The sequence below is a fragment of the Leopardus geoffroyi genome, chromosome X (genome assembly GCF_018350155.1).
Source record: "Leopardus geoffroyi isolate Oge1 chromosome X, O.geoffroyi_Oge1_pat1.0, whole genome shotgun sequence".
Lineage (NCBI taxonomy): Eukaryota > Metazoa > Chordata > Mammalia > Carnivora > Felidae > Leopardus > Leopardus geoffroyi.
The window spans coordinates 113653132-113676526 of NC_059343.1; the positions used below are offsets into that span (position 1 = coordinate 113653132).

General features: G+C 43.5%; 1 protein-coding gene across 3 annotated transcripts in view; it reads left to right on the forward strand.

Moving 5' to 3' along the window:
- Nucleotides 1-23395, forward strand: part of LOC123594577 (transmembrane 9 superfamily member 2-like) — an 89581-nt gene that overhangs the window by 22607 nt on the left and 43579 nt on the right. For all 3 annotated transcript variants that reach the window (XM_045471390.1, XM_045471389.1, XM_045471388.1), the window contains exons 6-7: nt 10913-11040; nt 16097-16208. In XM_045471390.1, coding sequence (XP_045327346.1) covers nt 10913-11040; nt 16097-16208 — 240 coding nt within the window. The remainder of the gene's footprint in view (nt 1-10912; nt 11041-16096; nt 16209-23395) is intronic.

The following is a 23395-nucleotide window of genomic DNA, read 5'->3' on the forward strand; positions in this document are numbered from 1 at the left end:
TAGCCCATTCATTCTTTAGTAGGATGTTCTTCAGTCTCCAAGTATTTGTTACCTTTCCAATTTTTTTCTTGTGGTTGATTTCGAGTTTCATAGCGTTGTGGTCTGAAAATAGGCACGGTATGATCTCGATCTTTTTGTACTTACTTAGGGCTGATTTGGGTCCCAGTATATGGCCTATTCTGGAGAACGTTCCATGTGCACTGGAGAAGAATGTATATTCTGCTGCTTTAGGATGAAATGTTCTGAATATATTTGTTAAGTCGATCTGGTCCAGTGTGTCATTCCAAGCCACTGTTTCCTTGTTGATTTTCTGATTAGATGATCTGTCCATTGCTGTGAGTGGGGTGTTGAAGTCTCCTACTATCATGGTATTACTATCGATGAGTTTCTTTATGTTTGTGATTAATTGATTTATATATTTGGGTGCTGCCACATTTGGCGCATAAATGTTTACAATTGTTAGGTCTTCTTGGTGGATAGACCCCTTGATTATGATATAATGCCCTTCTGTATCTCTTGATACAGTCTTTATTTTAAAGTCTAGATTGTCTGATATAAGTATGGCTACTCCGGCTTTCTTTTGTTGACCATGAGCATGATAGATTGTTCTCCATCCCCTTATTTTGAATCTGAAGGTGTCTTTAGGTCTAAAGTGGGTCTCTTGTAAACAGCATATAGATGGATCTTGTTTTCTTATCCATTCTGTTACCCTATATCTTTTGATTGGAGAATTTAGTCCATTGATGTTTAGAGTGAGTACTGAAAGACATGAATTTATTGCCATTATGATGCTTGTAGAGTTGGAGTTTCTGGTGGTGTTCTCTGGTCCTTTCTAATCTTTGTTGCCTTTGGTATTTATTTATTTATTTATTTATTTATTTATTTATTTATATTTTCATCTTTTCTCCCTTCAGAAAGTCCCCCTTAAAATTTCTTGCAGGGCTGGTTTAGTGGTCACAAACTCCTTTGATTTTTGTTTGTCTGGGAAACTTTTTTTCTCTCCTTCTATTTTGAATGACAGCCTTGCTGAATAAAGAATTCTTGGCTGCATATTTTCCTGATTCAGCACACTGAATATATCCCGCCACTCCTTTCTGGCCTGCCAAGTTTCTGTGGATAGGTCTGCTGCAAACCTGATCTGTCTTCCCTTGTAAGTTAAGGACTTTTTTCCCTTGCTGCTTTCATGATTCTCTCCTTGCCTGAGTATTTTGTGAATTTGACTATGATATGCCTTGTTGATGGTCGGTTTTTGTTGAGTCTAATGGGGGTCCTCTGTGCTTCCTGGATTTTGATGTCTGTGTCTTTCCCCAGGTTAGGAAAGTTTTCTGCTACGATTTGCTCACATAACCCTTCTACCCCTATTTCTCTCTCTTCCTCCTCTGGGACCCCTATGATTCTGATGTTCCTTTTTAATGAGTCACTGATTTCTCTAATTCTTAAATCGTGCTCTTTTGCCTTCATCTCCCTCTTTTTTTCTGCTTCATTATTCTCTGTAAGTTTGTCCTCTGTATCGCTGATTCTCTGTTCTGCCTCATCCGCCCTTGCCGCCATGGCATCCATCCGTGATTGCAGCTCAGTTATAGCATTTTTCATTTCATTCTGGCTATTTTTTACTTCTTTTATCTCTGCAGAAAGGGATTCTAATCTATTTTGGACCCCGGCTTGTATTCTTACCGTGATTCTAAATTCTGGTTCAGGCATCTTGCTTGTATCTATGTTGGTTAAATCCCTGGCTGTCGTTTCTACGTGCTCTTTCTTTTGGGGTGAATTCCTTCATTTTGTCATTTTGAAGGGAGAAAAGGAATTAATGAGGTAGAAAAATTGAAATTAAAAAAATTAAAATTAAAAATTACGCACACACACACACATACAAATTGAATAGATGATGCTAGATCCTAGTTGTATTTTGGTCTGGGTGTTGAAAGTGGTTTGACAGATTAGAGAAAATAAAAGGGGGGAAGAAAAAAAAGGAAATCTTTTGAGAATTTGGAAACATGAATACACTGAGGTAGACTAAAATGAGATGATGCAGGTAAAATTGAATTTGAAAAAATATACACAAAAGTAAAGACTAGAGAGAAATTAAAGAAAAATATTTTTAATAAAAATTAAAAACAAATATGAATTTTTTCTTTTTCTGTATTTAAGAAAAAAGAAACGAAAAAGAGAAAAAAGATAAAAAAAGAAAAAAGAAATCGTTTGAAAATTTGAAAAAGTGAATACACTGTATTAGACTAAAATAAAATGATGGAAGTAAATAGAATTTGAAAAAGTTTACATAAAAGCGAAAAATATAGCAACAAAAATTAAAGAAAAGTATTTTTAAAAGAAATTGAAAGTAAAAATGAAGTTTTCTCTTTCTGCATTCAAGCAAAAGAAAAGAAAAAAAAGGAAATTGTTTGAAAATTTGAAAAGGTGAATACACTGAAATAGACTAAAATAAAATGATGGAAGTAAAATAGAATCTGAAAAAATTTACACAAAAGGAAAAAATATAGTAATAAAAATTAAAGAAAAATATTTTTAATAAAAATTGAAAATAAAAATGCATTTTTTCTCTTTCTGTATTCAAGAAAAAGAAAAGAATTGTGAAAGAGAAAGAGCAAAAAGAAAAAAAAGAAAGAAATATGAATAGATGAACCTAACAGATTAAAGTAGGACTGAAATTGCTTTGTTTTCCCTTAGATGTTAGTGTATGTAGCACTTTATAGTCCATAAACTAAGCCCGCAGTGAGACTTGTGTTCTTGAGAGCCAGGTTGGCCCAGGTGGGCGGGGCTCAGTGTAATGGCTCCACTCTCCACTAGATGGCGCTGCTAGCCTACTGGGGTGGATGGTTGCAGTGCTCGTAGGTGCCTATGCGCATGCGCGGGAGCGGTGAAAATGGCGCCACCCAGCCTCCCTGTCTGTTCTCCCGGCTCAGCAATCATGCACCCGTCCTCCGTCTTCAGCTCTCGTCCACTCCCCGCTTTTTCACTCTCCGTCACCAGGCCCCAGGCAGTGCCTCTCTCCGAAGTTCTGTCTCAGATGCGGCTGTGTTCCCCGGCCCCTTACTTCCGAAGGACTTCGGCTTTGACCCGTTCTGCCCCTCTGCGGGAGGGTCTCACAGAGCAAAGGCCGAATGAGCAATGGCCGAATGTCGGCTGCACCCAGGAAGGCGGGCGGGACCCCGCTGCTGCCAGAGCCCGGAGACTGTGGCCAGGTGCCAGCCCGCCCCAGAAAGTCCGCGAGACAGTGTAGCAGCGGCGTCTCGGGGATGATGGAAAATCACAACATACACCTGGCACCAGGCTTCCCCCTCAACGACCCTGTTCCAGCACCAGCGAATGTGGCCGTTTTCTGGGGTCTGCCGGGATCAGGTGGCTTCAGCAGTCTACCAAATATCCTTCCAGGGGTGGAACCGCTTCTCCCTGTGTGGCCCGAGAACCTCCCGGAGCCCACCCTGCTCCTGGGGATTCGCCCTTCCCACCAGAGCACCGTCAGGTATCGAACTGCAGAGTTGCAGCCTTTGCTTTCCCCTTGTTTATGGTCTTAATGGAATTTAAGCCCTCTCCTTTCTCTTTTCTCCCTTTTTAGCTCAGTCCCTGCGGCTGTTTCCAATTTTCCACTTTCTCTCCAGCTGCTTTTGGGGAGGGGTGCTGTTCCCGTATTCTCCCCCCCTCCCCAGTCTCCGTCCTCTCTCCGCCCACAAAAGCAGTTCCCTACCTTTTGCGGCTTCTCGCTCCCCAAATTCACCTCTCCGCGCCGCGTACCTGCTGAATTCTGTGGTTCAGGTTGTGCAGATGGTTGTTTTATCCTCCAGTCAGTTTTCTAGGTGTGTAGGATGGTTTAGTGTTGGCCTGGCTGTATTTCATGGGCACGAGACGCACAAAAAACTTCCATGCTCTAACTGATGATACTGTCAACTGTTTCTTTCCAGAGAAGAGGGCAGGTGCTTCCTAAATTTCAGTCATTTGTACACCATCTTGGTTATTTTTGCCAGATCTGAGGCACCTGTGTTATTTATCTATTTAAATTTAAAAAAATTTTTTTAATGTTTATTTTTTTGAGAGAGAAAGAGAGACAGAGTGCCTGGCTAGCTCAGTTGGTAGAGCATTTAACTTTTAATCTCAAGGTTGTGAGTTCGATCCCCACATTGGTGTTGAGATTACTAAAGATAATTAACCTCAAAAAAATTTAAATAGCGGCACCTGGGTGGCCCAGTCTGCTAGGCATCCGACTTCGGCTCGGGTCATGATCGCATGGCTCATGGGTTCGAGTCCCACGTCGGGCTCTGTGCTGAAAGCTGAAAGCCTGGAGCCTGCTTCGGATTCTGGGTCTCCCTCTCTCTCTGCCCCTCCCCTGCTCATACTCTGTTTCTCTCTAGCCCCATTATTTATCTATCTTTAAAAAAATGTTTATTTATTGGGACACCTGGGTGGCTTGGTCAGTTGAGTGTCTGACTTCAGCTCAGGTCATGATCGCCTGGTTTGTGAGTTTGAGCCCCACCTCGGGCTTGTGCTGTCAGAGGGGAGCCCACTTCTGATCCTCTGCCCCACTCTCTCTCTGTGCCTCTCCTTCAGGCCCGCTTTCTCTTTCAAAAATAAACATGTTTAATTTATTTTGAGAGAGAGGGAATCCCAAACGGGCTCCATGCTGTCGCTGCAGAGCCGAAAGCAGGGGCTGGATCCCACAAACCGTGAGATCATGACCTGAACCAAAGTTAAGAGTTGGACACTTAACCACCTGAGCCACCCATGCACCCCCTTCTCCCCCTCACATGCATAGCTTCCCCCGGGATCAATATCACTCACCCAGTTTACGGTAGGGTTCATTCTAGGTTGTACATTTTGTGGGTTTGGACCAATGTGTGATGACATGTGTCCACTGTTACGGTATCATACCCAGTAGTTTCACTGCCCTACAAATCGCCTGCCTTCTGCTTTCTGCCTATTCTCGGGTAATGGCTGTCTAGCGCCCTCTACTGACGAAACTTCTTTCGGCACCAGCTTGCAAAGGGAAACTAAAGGGCCTGGATGATTTTCACAGAGACCAAAGGGAATGGATTTGGAGATGAGGGGCAAAAAGACAAGGACTGGCACACTTTATACGCGTGTACTCATCAATACTGTGATGAAAGAGAGCCCTCTGCGTACCTCCAGAAATCTCTGGGTAGCTCTCTTCTCTCTGGTTTTCTGCCCCACACCATCTAGCCCCTCGGTGTCCCTGGACTGTGAACTTGTTGTCTTCAATTCGGGGAGCCTGCAGGGCGCTGCTTGGGGCCCCTTTCCTTGCACCACAGCCTGGGAACTCTCTCTGGGAAGTAAGCTTGATGCAGTAGTAGGGCTCAGCGTATTCGTTGCCTTTCTCTTGGTGATCACTCTCTTAATGTTCTTGGTTGTCTGAGATTCAAAAACTGTTGTTTTCATACACTTTATTACCCATTTTGGTTTTAGTTGTTTAAAGTGAAAGCGTAAGCAGTGCCTGGGTGGCTCAGTTGGTTACAAGTCCGACTTGGGCTCAGTTCATGATCTCATGGTTTGTGAGTTTGAGCCCCACGTCGGGCTCTGTGCTGACAGCTCGGAGCCTGGAGCCTGCTTCCGATTCTGTGTCTCCCTTTCTCTCCGCCCCTCCCCCGTTCACACTCTGTAACTTGGCCCTTCCTTTCTTTTTAATTTTTCAGAAACTCTTTATTTTCTTCAAAATTTTTAAGTAGTTTCCACATCCAACATGGGGCTTGAACTCACAACCCTGAGATTAAGAGTCCCATGCTCTACTGACTGGGCCAGCCAGGCACCCCAGAGCCTTTTTGTTTTAGATGTGTCTCTTATATACAAGGTATTGTTGAGTTTTGCTCTGTGGTAACTTCTGAAAGCCCCTTTCCTCTTAATAGGTGAGTTAAGACGTTTGGTCTCAGTTCTGTTGTATTATTTTATGCCTTGTAAATTATTTTTATATCCCACATTTTATTGATTCTAAAACTCTATTTTCCCATATTTTAACATTTATGAAATTAGGATGCGTCTCTTTCAGATGATGGGTTGTCAAAGTTTAATTGGCAATGTTTTTTCCTAGCAGCACATAAAATAATGATGTTTTATAATTGGTGGCATTTGGGTTCTGTGAAGTATGATTAAAAATTTTTTTTAATGTTCATCTTTGAGAGACGGAGGGACAGAGCTTTAGCTGGGGGAGGGGCATAGAGAGAGAGGGAGACGGAATCCGAAGCAGGCTCCAGGTTCTGAGCTGTCAGCACAGAGTCCGATGCGAGGCTCGAACTCACCAACTGTGAGATCATGACCTGAGCCAAAGTCGGATGCCCAACTGACTGAGCCACCAAGATGCCCTGTAGTGTGATTTAAGTAGGCTCCATGCCGACATGGAGCCCAATGTGGGGCTTGAACTCACAACCCCGAATCAAGACCTGAGCTGAGATCAAGAGTTGGATGCTTAACTGACTGAGCCACCCAGGTGCCCCTGGATTGGTGCCTTTTATCAGTTCTGGAATTCTCAGCCATTGTCAGAACTTTTCTTCTGTCCTTTTCAGACTCCGATTAAACCTAGGTTAAAAGTTTTTATTTTCTCCTCTGTGTCTCTTAACCTTCCTTCTGTATTTTCCATTTTTTCCTGTGCCGTGTTCTTCTGCCCTATCTTCTCGTCTATAAATTTTCTTCCTCACTTGTTTCTTCTCTTATAAACACAAACATTGAGTGCACTTGTGATGAGCACTGGGTGTTGTATGTAAGTGATGAATTACTAAGTTATTTCATCCGTAAACAAACCTCAAAAATACTGAAAAAAAAAATAAACATAGGCATTGACTTTTTTTTTTTTGAGTGACAGGGAGTGCAAGTGAGCGAGGGGCAGAGGGAGAGAGAGAGAGAAGCGGGGCTCACCCGAAGCAGGGTTCGTGTTTGCCCTAAGCAGGGCTTGTGCTCACCTGAACATAGGGATTGAATATTTAATTTCAGTAATCATCTGTCTCATTTCTGCAAAAATTTTTAAAAGTTTTTATTTATGTATTTATTTTGAGAGAGAGAGAGTGTGCATGCAAGCAGGGGAGGGGCAGAGAGAGAGGGAGAGAGTATCTCAAGGAGGCTCCTCACGGTCGGCGTGGAGTCCTACATGGGGCCTCCCATGAACCCTGAGATCATGACCTGAGCCAAAGTCAGACATTTAACCAACGGAGCTACCCAGGCTGAGCTGTCAGCACAGAGCCTGACGAGGGGTTCGAGATCATGACCTGAGCTGAAGTCAGAAGGCTCAACAGACTCACCCACCCAGGTGCCCCAACATACACATAGTTCTCAACAATTGTTTGTGGCGTTTCTTTGAGCCCTGGGGTCAAAGTACTTTCCTCCAGAGAGGATTTTCAATGACTTCTTCCAGGGGTTTTTGGGAAATACCAGTCTGGGGCCGCCTGAAAGCAAATTCACGACTTGACTTTCCTGGGGCCACTTCGGTGATGGGACTCCAAACTGCATATATATGTTAGGGCTGGCCTGTGGCCACAACTGTTCAAGGACAGTTCCCCCACTGCCTTTTCTGTTTAGCACCAGGCCATCTTCCCTGTAGTCCTTTGGGGGAGGAGAAAAAGCTTGCTTCCTGTTCGTCTTTACCCTGAGGGTATTGGTTTTGAGCAGAGTGGGTGGTCTCAGAGCCTTCTTGCCTGGGAGGGCCCTCCTCGAGTTCTCTGCTCTTTATTCCAGGAGGCTACCCAAACTGTCTTTCCAAGTTTGCCCAGGTCAGATGTCCCCAGGGCAAGAGCACCATCAATGCTCCCTCACAGAGGTTACCTCTCTGGCTTCCTGCTTTAGAATTTGACATGGCAGTTCTTTACTTTCTTGTCAGCTCACGTTTTGTTTTTGTTTTTAATTTAAAAGACTTTACTTTGGGGACTCCTGGGTGGCTCAGTCGGTTAAGCATCCGACTTTGGCTCAGGTCATGATCTCACCGTTCACCAGTTCATGCCCCGCATTAGGTGAGCTGGAGTCCCACTTCTCTCTCTCTCTCCCTCCCCCTTCCTCTCTGCCCCCATGGGATTCTCTCTCTCTCTCTCTCTCTCTCTCTCTCTGCCCTCCTTCACTTTGCCCTCTCTTTCTCTCAAAAAAAAAAAAAAAAAAAAGAAAAATTCATTTCCTGTTATGTGAAAAGAAAGAAAAAGAAAACTAAGGCGAACAAAGACTGACCTACAGAGGATTATATGGGGCAAAATCTGAATTGCATCCCAATGGTTTTTGATCCAAATTCTCGTCTCTTTGCAATATACCAAACTACCTCTTGCATTTTTTGACCCCCTGTAGGATATTAGTTCTTAGGACACAGTTAAGAAGTGCCTGGCACATAGTAGATGTTCAAAAATATTTTGCTGAGGGGCGCCTGGGTGGCGCAGTCGGTTAAGCGTCCGACTTCAGCCAGGTCATGATCTCGCGGTCCGTGAGTTCGAGCCCCGCGTCGGGCTCTGGGCTGATGGCTCGGAGCCTAGAGCCTGTTTCCGATTCTGTGTCTCCCTCTCTCTCTGCCCCTCCCCCGTTCATGCTCTGTCTCTCTCTGTCCCCAAAATAAATAAACGTTGAAAAAAAAAAGTTTAAAAAAAAAATATTTTGCTGAATGGACGAATGGATGAATGAAGCAAAGTTCCCAGCCTTGTGATCTGCTGGGGAACACAGTTGACTAGGGGATGTAAACGTGTGAGTACACTGACTACAATTTGATGTGGTCAGTGACTGGCATACGAGCCCAGTGCTATGAGAGCACAGCATAAAGAATTCTTTGTGGTCGTTTACCTGGTTAGACGTAGAGGCTGTGGCGGCAGATGAGGCTGGAGAGAGACGCAGGATCCAGATCCTTAAGGGCCTTGTTACCACTTTACCCATCACATTGGACCCTTTTGTGTCCCAGAGTGGTGGAGATGCTGTTCCTGGGGTGATTTAATCCTCACAGCACCCACTAAGATAAGTGCTGTTATCGGGCGCCTGGGTGGGTGGTTCAGTCAGCTAAGTGTTCTGCTCTTCATTTGGGCTCAGGTCATCATCTCATGGTCCATGAGATTGAGCCCTGCGCTGAGTGCAGAGTCTGCTTGGGATTCTCTCTCTCTCCCCCTCTCTCTCTGCCCCTCCCCCACTCACTCTCTATGTCTAAAATAAAAAAGGTAAGTACTGTTACGATTTCTGCGCCATAGGTGTAGAAACCGAGACACCGAGGGGTTAAGCGACTTGGTCACACAGGCTGGCGGATGCCGTACCCGAGCTTTCCACCTTAGGCGGTTTGACTGTGGAGTCCACATCCTTAACCACTGTGCTGTGCTGCTTGTGCCGCTTCTGTTAGTACAGATCATGAACATCCAATACCGATACACGGTATCGCTCCGTCCTAGTGCATGCAAATCTGTTAGCTGCATTTTATTGCTCTATATGGTTATTCCGTGTTTTATTTCACTGTCCTGATGGTCTTGTTTTCTAGTTTCTAGTTCTTTGCAATAACGGACAGCATTGCCGTGAGCAGTACTTATTCTCCACCCCAAGCTGATTGTGATACTCCCCCACAGGGGCACTCTTTTTTTTTTTTTTAATATTTTAAAAAGTTTATTCATTTATGTTGAGAGAGAGAGAGAGAGAGGGAGGGAGGGAGTGTGCACAAGCAGGGGAGGGGCAGAGAGAAGGAGAGACAGAATCCCAAGCAGGCTTTGCGCCATCAGCACAGAGCCCGATGCGGGGCTCGAACCCACGAACTGTGAGATCATGACCTGAGCCAAGATCAAGAGTCAGACGCTCAACGGTCTGAGCCACCCAGTCGCCCAGCCCCAGTAGGATCACTCTTACCCTCTATCATCACTGTACTAAAGGATCTCTAAAGTTCCTTCAGGCCCGTCACTCTCAGTTCTGGGATTTGCAGAGCCATGATTCTTAATCTAGGAGTTCTGCGTGTTGCAGATTACTCAATATGGTAATTGACAAGGTTCATTTGGACTCATTTTCTGAAGATTGAAGGGCCTGGGTGATGTAACAGCTAGTATTTATTCAAGGCTTCCTATGCTAAGCACTTCACTAAGTACTTTACATACATGATTCTATGTAGTCCTCAACAGTTCTATGAGCAATCTTATTTTTTTAATTAAAAAAACATTTTTAAGTCATCTCTATAACCATCATGGGGCTCAAACTCATGATCCTGAAATCAGGAGTCACATACTGTACCGACTGAGCCAGCCAGGTGTCCCTATTGTCCCCGTTTTTAAAAAGAGGAGGGGTGCCTGGGGAGCTCAGTCTGTTGAACATCCGACTCTTGATTTCGGCTCAGGTTATGATCCCATGGTTTGTGGGATCAAGTCCTGCATGGGGCTCTGTGCTGACAGCATGGAGCCTGCTTGGGTTTCTCTCCTCCTCTCTCTGCCAGTCCACTACACGGGCATACTCTCTCTCTCAAAATAAATAAACATTAAAAAAATTCTTAAAAAAATTAAAAGAAGAAACTGAGGGTCCAAGAGGTTAAATGACTTGTTTATGGTCATGCAGCTAGTAACCAGCTGTTTGATTGCAAAGCTCATATTGCCAAGCCCTTCGTTTGCTAGGGCTGCTCTAAAAACACACTACAAAATTGGGAGCCCAAACCAACAGAAATTCATTGTCTCACAGTTCTGGAGACTAGAAGTTCAAGATCAAGGCGTCAGCAGCGTTGGTTCCTTCCGAGGGTTCTGAGGGAGAACTGGTGGTTGCCAGAGGGGAGGGGTTGGGGGATGGGCAAAAATAAATGAAGGGGATTACGAGGTACAAGCTTCCAGGTATAAAAAAAAAGTAAGTTATGGAGATGAAAAACAGAGAGAATATAGTCAACAATATTATAGTGTATCTCATTTTTAATCCATGGCCAGATTTTATATTTTTTAGTTTTTCAGAAAACTTGAAGCTTCTTTAAAATTTCTTTATCTTTTTGCAGCCTGAATTCAACAAAAGTAATATTTACTTCCTCTTCAACCACGTTGATATTACTATTGCATACCACGAGGACAGTGGAAGAAATGGGGGTTTTGCGAGATTGGTTTCTGCTAGACTTGAGCCCCAAAGGTAATTAGAGAGTATCTTTTTTAATTAGCTCCATTAATTTAAAAATTAATTCAGAATCTGGAAGTTCCCAACTAGAATTCTCATTTTTAGGATACATGTGTGATGTCACCTCAGACATACAATCTGAAAAATCAAATAGGCAATTTATTCCCTTCTGCCTGTAGTTAGCGTTTGAATACCATGTGATGTGAGAAATAATTGACAGATCTGGAAGGGAACAGACCTACTGAGGGCATCCTTACTCTCTTCTTTACTTGCTGCCCTATGATAAAGAGCTTAGATTTCAATTTGTGCTTCTTCAGAGGACAGGTCTATTACTGGAGTCTATTAGGCAGGTATCACCTGAGTATAAGGAAGAATCTACTAACAATTAGAGTTCTCTAACTCTAATTAAATAAGCAATCCCAAGAATTAATGAGTACTGTATCCCTGGATGTTACAGAAAGAGCCTAGATGACCCAGGTGTTGGAGAGTTCATAAGTAGTCATCCAGCATAGTGTCTGGTCCCTAGTAAGTAAGTGCTCAATGAATTGTAAAGGACATTGGGTAACAGACTCGACAGGCGACCTTTAATGTTCCGACTCTAAGATCCTATAGGATAAATTAGTACTCTTCCATTAAGACAGGTAGAGAGGGGAATATGGCACACAATGTATGAAATCATGGTCCATTATGGGAAAAATATGCAAAACCTGAAATATTAAGATGAGGAAGTTGTCCCTTGAAACTTCCGTGAAGTATATTAAAGGAGGCACATGTGGTATAATTTTCTGAACACGGAGCAAGGAATTAGGAAATTTGGATTTTTAGTCTCATCTGTCCTGGTTCCATTTTGGAAGTAAACCCTAAGTTTGTAGAAATGAGTCGGACTTCATTATTTTTAAGGCTACTACCCTATCTTACTTTAGCCACGGCTGTTCCATCTGTCACAGATGATGCTCAAAGAGAAAGAGTAGAGAATGTATCGTGCCAAGCTTTTGACCATGGGTAGGTTAACTTGATCTGTCATAGGCTTAATTTCCTCATCTGTGAAAGGAGAGGGCTGAATTAGGAGTTTTTCACACGGCCCCTGATGTATCAAACCCTGGAAATTTTTATTGGCGTGTATTTTTCTGGGGAAAAGGATCAGGGCGTATTTTTTGAACAATAGGGAATAAACATAGCTACCAAGAGAGGCCAGGAAATACTCATCATTGTCAAGGGCAATCACCCATGCTTTTTTTGTGTGTATGTCACTTCTGATATCTGGCAACAGAATTTTAGGACTGTGAGGCCTATCTCAGGATGGCTGCTCATATTCAACGTCATTAGGTAGTAAACATACAAAGTAGGATCATCCAGGAAGAAGCTAGTCTCATCAGCTATATGAAAATCAAACTTAAGGCTTTACAGTTGTACCTCATATTCTCAGACTCAGAGTAAAAAGCCAAGAAAATGGTTTTTTAGAGTAGCATGTATCTAGTCATTGTAAAGGTCATTTTTGTGGGCCTCTTGAGAACGAGGACTGTGTTATAATTAATTTTTTTTAGAATTAGACAATCTGTTCAAGGCCATAGCAGTGAGTTAGGCCTAATGGTGTTCTAAGCCTACCATCTTGTGTTGTCTTTTAGGTACTGTACCCAGCTAATTTGCCTGATGGTTACCATGGTTGATTGTTCCTTTTTCCTAGAATCACTTGCTTAATTTGGCTTTGAGAATACCATACTTCACTGGTTTTCTCCTGTCTCACTAGTTGCTTATCAGTCGTCTCCTCATGTCTCCAACATCTCAATATTGGAGGGTCCTGGGACTGCGTCTTTGAACTTTTTTTCTTCTTTATATATACTTACACATTGGCAATCTCACCCTGTCTCCTGGTGTTAGAGCCCACATTGACTCTTTGATCTGTAGACTTGTATATGCAGCTGTCTACTTGACAGGTTCATTTGGATGTCTAGTAGGCACTTCAAATTTAACACGGCCAGAAATGAACTTCTAATCTTTCCTCCAACCTGTTTTTCCTAGTGACTTCTCCATCTCAGTAAATGGCAACGACATCCTTCCAATTTCTCGGGCCCCCAAACTATGGCCACGCCCTTGACTCCTCTTTATTATTCTTCATTCATACCCTATATCCATGCCAACCTTTGGCAGATAACGTGGCTCTCTTCTTTAAATATATTCAGGATCCACCACCAGTTCTCATCACCTCCTCCACTATCATCTGGTCCAAGACATCATTATTCCTCAAGTGAATTAGGGCAAAACCCTCGCTGGTCTCCCTGGTGCCACCCTTGACTTCCAGCAGTCTCTTCTCAATACAGCTTGCAGAGTATTCCTTTTGAAATGTCAGCTCATGTCAGCCTTCTGCTCAGAATCTTCCAGTGACTTCCCATCTCACTTAGAGTAAAAGCCAGTTTTGAAAATGGCCTACAAGGCCTTATACAGCCCACACGCAAGGCCAGTGGTTTAAAATAGGGCTTTTACATTGATTAGAGATCTTTTTTTTTTTTAATATGAAATTTGTTGTCAAATTGGTTTCCATACAACACCCAGTGCTCATCCCCACAGGTGCCCTTCTCCATGCCCATCACCCACTTTTCCCTCCCTCCCCCCCCCACATCAACCCTCAGTTTATTCTCAGGTTTTAAGAGTCTCTTATGGTTTGGCTCCCTCTCTCTCTAACTATTTTTTCCCCTTCCCCTCCTCCATGGTCTCCTGTCTTTCTCAGGATCCACATAAGAGTGAAACATATGGTATCTGTCTTTCTCTGACTTATTTCACTCAGCATAACACTCTCCAGTTCCATCCACGTTGCTACAAAAGGCCAGATTTCACTCTTTCTCATTGCCGAGTAGTATTCCATTGTGTATATAAACCACATCTCCTTTATCCATTCATCAGTTGATGGACATTTAGGCTCTTTCCATAATTTGGCTATTGTTGACAGTGCTGCTGTAAACATCGGGGTCCATGTGCCCCTATGCATCAGCACTCCTGGATCCCTTGGGTAAATTCCTAGCAGTTCTGTTGCTGGGTCATAGGGTAGATCTACTTTTAATTTTTTGAGGAACCTCCACGCTGTTTTCCAGAGCGGCTGCACCAGTTTGCATTCCCATGATTAGAGATCTTAATACAATTTTTGCCGCATAATCTCATTGATGTGAAATGCAGATATTTCATGTGCTGGGTTCAAGGCCCAGACTTAAACAGGGAACCTTGATATGCATTATCGTGCAGTCATTGAATTTTTTTTCTGTAGATGTTGTTTGTCGGTAGCCTTAACAATGATCATTTTTTTTTTTAATTTTTTTTTCAACGTTTATTTATTTTTGGGACAGAGAGAGACAGAGCATGAACAGGGGAGGGGCAGAGAGAGAGGGAGACACAGAATCGGAAACAGGCTCCAGGCTCTGAGCCATCAGCCCAGAGCCTGATGCGGGGCTCGAACTCGCGGACCGCAAGATCATGACCTGGCTGAAGTCGGACGCTTAACCGACTGCGCCACCCAGGCACCCCAACAATGATCATTTTTAAAATTCATAGCTGTTTCACAATACAATTTGGCTTTCAATGAATTCACCCTCCAAACACTTAGTAAGGACATATCATATGTCAGACACTAGGGTGACAAAAAATGAATGGGAAGAGGTGCACATGAATGGCATCCGCAATTGTGAGTGAATGGCGTTATTGCACACGTACTTGTAGAAATAACAGTCCCACAAGGATTGCATATTATTCTTTAAACAGAAGCCAAGCGATAAATTGTATGTTGAGCAAATAATTCAAAAGGGAAGCATCACTGTTTCTCCTTTTGATTTTTCCATCTCCTCTTTATTCCTCTTTTATTTTTTGTTTGATATTGGAGTCTCTTTATTCTTTTTCTTAAAGATTTTATTTTTAAGTAATCTTTACACCCAATATGGGCCTCGAATTTACAACCCGGAGATCCAGAATCACGTACTCTACCGACTGAGCCAGCCACGTGCCCCATGAGAAGGTTCTTAGCGACACATTTTCTCTTGCTATCTGAAAGTAGAGCGTTCCTCTGAAAGCTTTTGGAAGTCGAAATGTCAAAAGCGAAGAAGCAATTGCCATTCATTTATACGGAAAATTTTGTGAGCATTTCCAGACTCCCCAAATCCCCTTTCTTAGGCTTTTCTGATACCTTAAGGCACATCTTGCTAATGGATGCACAAAATAAGCCAAGATAAAGCGCAGATGCTCACAGTTCAGAGCTCTGGGGGCTTGATGTCGAAATGTCGAGTGTAGTTCCCCAGGAAGGAGCTGGGCGGCGCCACTCTCGCTACTGGGTGGGAGGGGAACTGCCTCTCTAATGGCTCCCTGCAACACCAACACTGAATGCTCTTTTTGATTTTTCAGAAAAGTGAAAATCCTCTTCGGATTTCTTTCACTTAGTGAAAACAGGTACTAATGGAGGTCTTTCGTAAAAGCGAAGTGGCATAAAGTGAGCTTTGGAAAAGCGGGGGATACCTGTTTGATGTGTTGGGCAGTATATTGACTCTTATTTGAGTGTTAGGGACATTTAGAAACAAGGCTATTTTTTTTTTTTAAGTAGGCTTCATGCCCAGCAGGCTTGAACTCATGCCCCTGAGATCAAGACCCGAGCTGAGATCAAGAGTCGGACGCTTAAGCAACTGAGCCACCCTGGTGCCCCAAAACAAAAGTATTTAAAATCATAAAGTTTTGGGGCACCTGGGTAACTCAGTCGGTTAACCATCCAGCTTCAGCTCAGGTCATGATCTCACACTCCGTGAGTTCGAGCCCCGCGTCAGACTCTGTGCTTAGCAGCTCAGAGCCTGGAGCCTACTTCGGATTCTGTGTCTCCCTCTCTCTCTGCCCCTCCCCTGCTCATGCTCTGTCTCTCTCTGTCTCAAAAATAAATAAAAAACATTAAACAAATAAAATCATAAAGTTTTAAATACTAATTATAATTAAAGGCAAATTTTTTCAACCTGCTACTGTTACATTCCTGAATAGCCATGAATCGGAAATTTACAACGGTGGTTTGGTATAAAAATTACTTTCTCTTCCTTCCCCCCCTCTTTCTTAGCTATAAGCATTCAGGTGAAGGCCGCCTAGCCTGTAACGGACCCCCTATGGAAATTCCTGAAGAACATACAGAGAAGTTTAATGTAACCTACACTTACTCTGTGCAATTTGAAGTAAGTATTCCACGCCATCATCTTACTTTTGTTCCAAATCAGGTACATAACTATCATATACTTCATTAATATTAAAGCCTTAATTTTGATCATCAGGGTTGTATAACCCAGCCAAAAGCCCGAGAAAGTAGGTAAGTTCTTTACATGCAAACCGTTCAGAGGACCATCCTTAAAAAATGTCTGTATTAAATCTACCACATTTCAGGTACCGTGTCAGGTAATTTACTTTCTCCTACTTCCTCAGAGGTTTGAAGGAAGTACGTGGGAAACCGGAGAGGTGTTGCCTGGGCTTGGCAGGTTGCTCAAGTGGGACCTGAAAGGAAGAGTATGTTGTGGAAGAGACAGAGGATAGGATATGTAGTGAGAAGAGCATCCATATTGGGCTCAGACTGACCTGTGGTTCAAATTGAGGCTTGGCCACTTACTGGCCACGTGAGCTTAGGTAAGTCGTGGGATCTCAGGCTCGATTTCTTCTCTGGTCATTTGTTCCTCGTTTTCAGAATATATAAAGACCTTAGCATTGCACAGAATGGGTCCTCAACATATGGCCTTCGTTATTGTTTCTACACATTTAATTCTTCTTTTGTAAGTAGCTATTTTTATGAAGTGGTGTGTATCTTCAGTGGCCAGACAGACGTACAGACTGACTATTAACAGTCTGGTGAATAATCTAACAGCTCTCTGATGCCCGTGTTTCCCAAAGGTTTTTCTGGAAACTGGTTGCTTCACATTTTATTTATTTTTGCTTTATATTTTCTTTTCTTCATATTTATTTTAAGTTCATTTATTTTGACAGAGAGAGGGAGGGGCAGAATCCCAAGCAGGCTCAGCAGGGCTCGGCGTGGCCTCAAACTCACGATCTGTGAGATCACGAACGGAGCCAAGATCAAGAGTCAGACGCTCAACCGACTGAGTCACCCAGGCGCCCCTTATTTTTGCTTTGTGTTTTTTTTTTTTTTCAACGTTTATTTATTTTTTTTGGGACAGAGAGAGACAGAGCATGAACGGGGGAGGGGCAGAGAGAGAGGGAGACACAGAATCGGAAACAGGCTCCAGGCTCTGAGCCATCAGCCCAGAGCCCGACGCGGGGCTCGAACTCACGGACCGCGAGATCGTGACCTGGCTGAAGTCGGGCGCTTAACCGACTGCGCCACCCAGGCGCCCCTTGCTTTGTGTTTTAAAGGGTGTTAGGTGAGAAAAGGGTCCTGCGATGAGGTTACTTTGGAGAATGCTAGGTCAAGCAATGTTAAAACAATGCATTGAGAGTGTTCATTATGTTAAAAAACACTGAATTTTCAAAAGATAATTATAATACTTAGCATTTCATAGACCATGGCAGAACTCATGGGGATATAATGTTCTTTAGAATATACAAGGGAAACACTGCACGTGGTGCCAAAAAATATACGACTTTGTACAAATGAGATATTTACATGTGCTGTTTTCACTTCATGTGTATGTCATGGTTGTCTTTCCGTGTCAGTAGAGTCACATCCTTTTTATTTTTTAATTTTTAAAGATTTTTTTTGATTAGAAAAATTTCTTTATTGTTTATTCCTTTTTTGAGAGAGAGACACACACAGAGCATGAGCGGGGGGCGGGCAGAGAGAGAGGGAGACACAGAATCTGAAGCAAGGTCCAGGCTCTGAGCTGTCAGCGCAGAGCCCGACGCGGGCCTCGAACTCACGAACTGAGATCATGACCTGAGCCAAAGTTGGATGCTTAACTGACTGAGCTACCAGGTGCCCCTATTTTTGAATTTTTAATATTTATTTTTCAACGTTTATTTATTTTTGGGACAGAGAGAGACAGAGCATGAACGGGGGAGGGGCAGAGAGAGAGGGAGACACAGAATCGGAAACAGGCTCCAGGCTCTGAGCCATCAGCCCAGAGCCTGACGCGGGGCTCGAACTCGCAGACCGCGAGATCGTGACCTGGCTGAAGTCGGACGCTTAACCGACTGCGCCACCCAGGCGCCCCAATATTTATTTTTATTTTAGAGAGAGTGCATCAGTCAGGGAGAGGGGTAGAGGGAGACAGAGAGAGAGCGAGAGAGCGAGAGAGAGAGAGAGAGAGAGAGAGCGAATCTTAAGCAGGCTCCATGCTCAGTGCGGAGCCCATGTGGGGGCTCAATCCCACGACCCTGGGATCATGAGCTGAGCTAAAAATGAAGAGTCAGATACTCAGCCGACTGAGCCACCCAGGCGCCCCAGAGTCCCATCCTTTTTTTAATTTTTATTAAAAAAATTTTTTAATGTTTATTTTTACACAGAGAGAGAGAGAGAGAGAGAGAGAGAGAGAATGAGTGGGGAGGGGCAGAAAGAGAGGGAGACACAGAATCCGAAGCAGGCTCCAGGCTCTGAGCTGTCGGCACAGAGCCCGATGTGGGGCTTGAACCCACAAAAGGTGAGATCATGACCCGAGCTGAAGTCGGACACCCAACCGACTGAGCCACCCAGGCGCCCCCCCCAGCCTTTTTTTAATTTGCTGCATACTACATTTAATGTGTAGGCCATGATTGACTTATTTAGTGCTCCATTGAGAAAAACAACCCAAATGTCTAATTTTTAATTTAGAAACGGTGGTTTAATGAACATTCTTATGTTTCTTCTTGTGTGATTATTTCCTAAAGTTCAATTCCCAGCACCAGGATTATGTAGGTAAAAGGGTGTGCAGATTTCGAGAACACATTGCCAAATTCTTGTCCAGAGAAGTTGCTGGGCCCGAGGATGTGCTGTTTCCTCACATACTCAGCAGTGCTAGGTTTTTGTCAATATTTGAAAATTTTGCTTCAGAGTTTTATTTTATTTATTTATTTTTTAACATTTATTTATTTATTTTGAGAGAGGCAGCAAGAGTGCGAGTGGGGAAGGGGCAGAGAGAGAGGGAGGCAGAGAATCCCAAGCAGGCTCTGCACTGTCAGCACGGAATCCCATGCGGGACTCGAACTCACAAAACCGTGAGATCATAACCTGAGCCCTGACCAAGAGCCGTCCTGTGCTTCCGAATTTTAATTCTGTGACTATACCAAAGGGAGATCGATTCATATTAAGCAAACCCCTAAGGGTCCAATGTATAAATCAGAATACCGATTTATTAATTTACATGGAAAAATATGAGCGCCAGGGACCACACCATTCATGTTAGCTGGTTAGCACATCTGCCTGTGATAACGATATATGAGAAAGCAAATAGAAATAGAATAGCATAAATAGGAAGTTTGTTGGTGAGCCTAGGACCCCAGAGCAAAAGGAAGTGGGGATTAAAACATGATATTCATGGCCCTCTAGTCTTCTGCTTGCCCATGGACCAGATGTTTATATTCATGGGCTGGGTACTCTTAGTCCTGGACAGTATTACAGGTGTTTCATCGAAAGATTAACTTGGGGGCTTTCCTTTTATAGGGAAAGCCTTTTAAGACTATATAGATTTATGCATTTCTCTTTTTATTTTTTTTAAGGCAATATCTCATATTTTTGAGTCGGCTTTGATCATACTCGATTTGGTGTAAATGACTTATTTCTTAAAGCTTTAGATGTGCTTTCCTGAGACCAAGCCCTAATCACATTATTGGGGATTAGGTCTCAAATTTCTTCAAACATTTACAAATTGTGCTCAGCTTGTGTCATTTCTATACATGACCTGCCAGCCATTACAACATGATTTTTTCCTAATCTCAGTCTGAAAGCAATCGCATCTTAGGGCTGCCTTGCTTTTGTCCCTATGTATCACCTATGTGGTTATATCCATTTTATAAATGAGGCTACTGAAGCCCAGTGAGGTGGGGTAATTTTCTCAGGATCATTGCTGGCGGGAGGTGCAAGTGATATTCAAACTGTCTGGCCCCCAAACTCATAGCTTTTCTGCTATACCATTCTGGCTTTCTGTATTAAAGGTCTATTATATCTTCTGTCCACAGAGTTACTCTAAAGAAAATGAGAAATGTTTATATTAGAAATACGTGTGTGTGCTTTGGATCATCTGGCTAGAGGTCAGGATTACTTGAGCCTACATCCTGTGGTTTACGCAAAGTACAATCGGTGAAAACAGGCAATTTACTAGTCCAATATGGTCAGCCTTCTGATCTCTGGATGAAATACAGAAGTGTAATCTGGGGGCAGGAATGGAATACACCCTGAAGAAATTAAAGTAACCTTTCTCTAATGATTGAGAACATTATTAAAAGTCTAAGTTATTATCAGAAGTTGATCAGGGGCACCTGGGTGGCTCAGTCGGTTGGGCGTCCGACCTCAGCTCAGGTCATGATCGGTCTCATGGTCAGTGAGTTTGAGCCCCGCGATGGGCTCTGTGCTGACAACTCGGAGCCTGGAGCCTGCTTCAAATTCTTTGTCTTCTCTCTCTGCCCCTCCTCTGCTCACATGCTCTCTCTCTCTGTCTCTCTCAAGAATAATAAATAAACATTAAAAAAATTAAAAGAAGATGATCAAAGAACTGAAGCCCTTCTACATTTTTATCACTTATTCGTCAGCTATACACATTTAAATGTAGTGGCACGCCTGGCTGGCTCAGTCAGTAGAGCCTGCAATTCTTGATCTCAGGGTGGTGAGTTCAAGCCTTGCTTTGGGCATGGAGCGTACTTAAATTAAAAAAAAAAAATTTAAATGTAGGAACCTTTATGCATACAGTAAAAGCCAAGGGAACGCACATCTAAATTGAAGTTCAGATTCACACCGGGAGCCTCCATGGTATGGAGCTAGTGGACTGTCTGCCTGTCAGGAATCAACTGTGGCTACCGACCGAGCTGAAGCTCAAGTTCAGATGCAGCTGTACCAAATGGGGGAATTTGGGGAAGTCACGTTATTTGGGGTTAGAGCTCAATCCCTTGTTCCTTAACACGCCTACTCTTGGAAGCTTTTCCAGAAGAGGGAATTCTTAAAATTTTTTTTTTTCAACGTTTATTTATTTTGGGGACAGAGAGAGACAGAGCATGAACGGGGGAGGGGCAGAGAGAGAGGGAGACACAGAATCGGAAACAGGCTCCAGGCTCCGAGCCATCAGCCCAGAGCCCGACGCGGGGCTCGAACTCACGGACCGCGAGATTGTGACCTGGCTGAAGTCGGACGCTTAACCGACTGCGCCACCCAGGCGCCCCCAGAAGAGGGAATTCTTTCCCTCTCCTTGAAACTAACTTAGGGTTCTTAGGAGGCCCTTGGCCTCAATAAGTGGCATGATGCAAAGGCCCAGACGCGCCTGAGTTTGAAAACTGGTGCTGACGTTTATTAGCTGTGTGAACTTCCTCATCTGTAAAATGGGGATAAAATCATCACCTCCAGTGATTATTCTGGGGTATGTGAGCTCACATAAAACGTTTAGCACCGTGCCTAGCCTGTAGTTGGCACACAATGCCGCCATAGTCTGTATCTGAACACCAGCGCGTTGCCGTTGTAGGCGGGGGCGAGCGTAAGGAAGCGTGCGGTTACACATCTCTGGTGCTGTTCATTTTATGGTCTTGAGTTGAAAAATGCTTTCTGAACCCGGTGATAATGATGCACATCAACCCTTCCCAAAGTGCACTCCCTAGAACACGAGTCAGACAAGTTTGGAAAATGCTGCTTTCTACTACTTCCTTTCTGAGCTTCCCAAAGCACATGAGTAAAATGTTTAAAAGCCTCCTAATGAAGAAATCTTTTGACTGAGTCTAACTCAGCATTTTGCAACCACACTGGACTCTGGAGTACTCTTGTGGAGTAAAATCTATATTGCATCGTGGCTCCCACTTGGGGTGTCTCAAGTGTCCATGGTGGTTGCATCTTAGAGTAGCTCACAAAATCTTATTGAAACCACAACAGAGCTTGAGTTTTCCGCCGACAAATAAGAAGCAAACCTTCATATGTTGGTAACTGTGATATAAAAGAACTGAAATCACATTATAGCGTTTGAAGGATTTTGTTAGTTAGCTGGGTTGATATCATTATTTATTGAATTGCTTCAGTGGTGATAACTACTTGAAGTGGAAATTGAACATGAATTTGAAAATCACTATTTTTCTTTTTTTTTTTTTTTAATTTTTTTTTCAACGTTTATTTATTTTTGGGACAGAGAGAGACAGAGCATGAACGGGGGAGGGGCAGAGAGAGAGGGAGACACAGAATCGGAAACAGGCTCCAGGCTCTGAGCCATCAGCCCAGAGCCCGACGCGGGGCTCAAACTCACGGACCGCGAGATCGTGACCTGGCTGAAGTCGGACGCTTAACCGACTGCGCCACCCAGGCGCCCCGAAAATCACTATTTTTCAACCTCCAATTAAGTAATTGATTCAGGCCGATAGTATCAATGGATGTTAAAATCGGAGATGAACGAGCGTTAGGAAAGCTGGTTGTTCTCACAGTGGGAGAGTGTCACCCCACGCAAGACTTGCTAATTGCAAATGGGAAAATATAAAAATAAGTGAGTGGATAAGGAAGTAAATGAACACGAGTTCGTATCAGTATCTCTGACCATAATGCAGCACTACAGCGTTCGGGCTAGCCCTCTCCCCTTGCTGACTGCTAACTTCTTTCTCTGATGCTGAGAAATATGGCCCCCATCTTCTATAATGTGTTGATTTGTTTTTTTTTTTTTTAAATCTTTTTGGTGTTTATTTATTTGTGTGTGTGTGAGAGAGAGACACAGAGTGCGAGTGGGAGAGGGGCATAGAGAGAGAGAGAGAGAGAGGGAGACACAGAATCTGAAGCAGGCTCCAGGCTCCAAGCTGTTAGCACAGAGTCCGATGCGGGGCTCGAACCCATGAACCGTGAGACTGTGACCTGAGCCGAAGTTGGACGCTCAACCAACTGAGCCACCCAGGCACTCCTGATTTATTTGTTCAGTCCTAGCATACATGTAGTGTCAAAACTGATAACCCATACCCCTGTGAGAGATTAATTAATTAATTAATTAATTTATAAATGGGAAATTCTGATACTGATTTTTTAAAATATATTTTTAATGTTTATTTTTGAGAGAGGGAGACAGAGCGCAAGCAGGGGAGGGACAGAGACAGAGGGAGACAGAGTCAGAAGCAGGCTCCGGGTTCTGAGCGGTCAGCACAGAACCCGAAGCGGGGCTCGAACTCACTGACCATGAGATCACGACCTGAGCCAAAGTCAGATGCTTATATGGCTGAGCCACCCAGGGGCGCCGAGAGACAAATTTATTAACTGCAATACAGTGTATCTATAGCACTC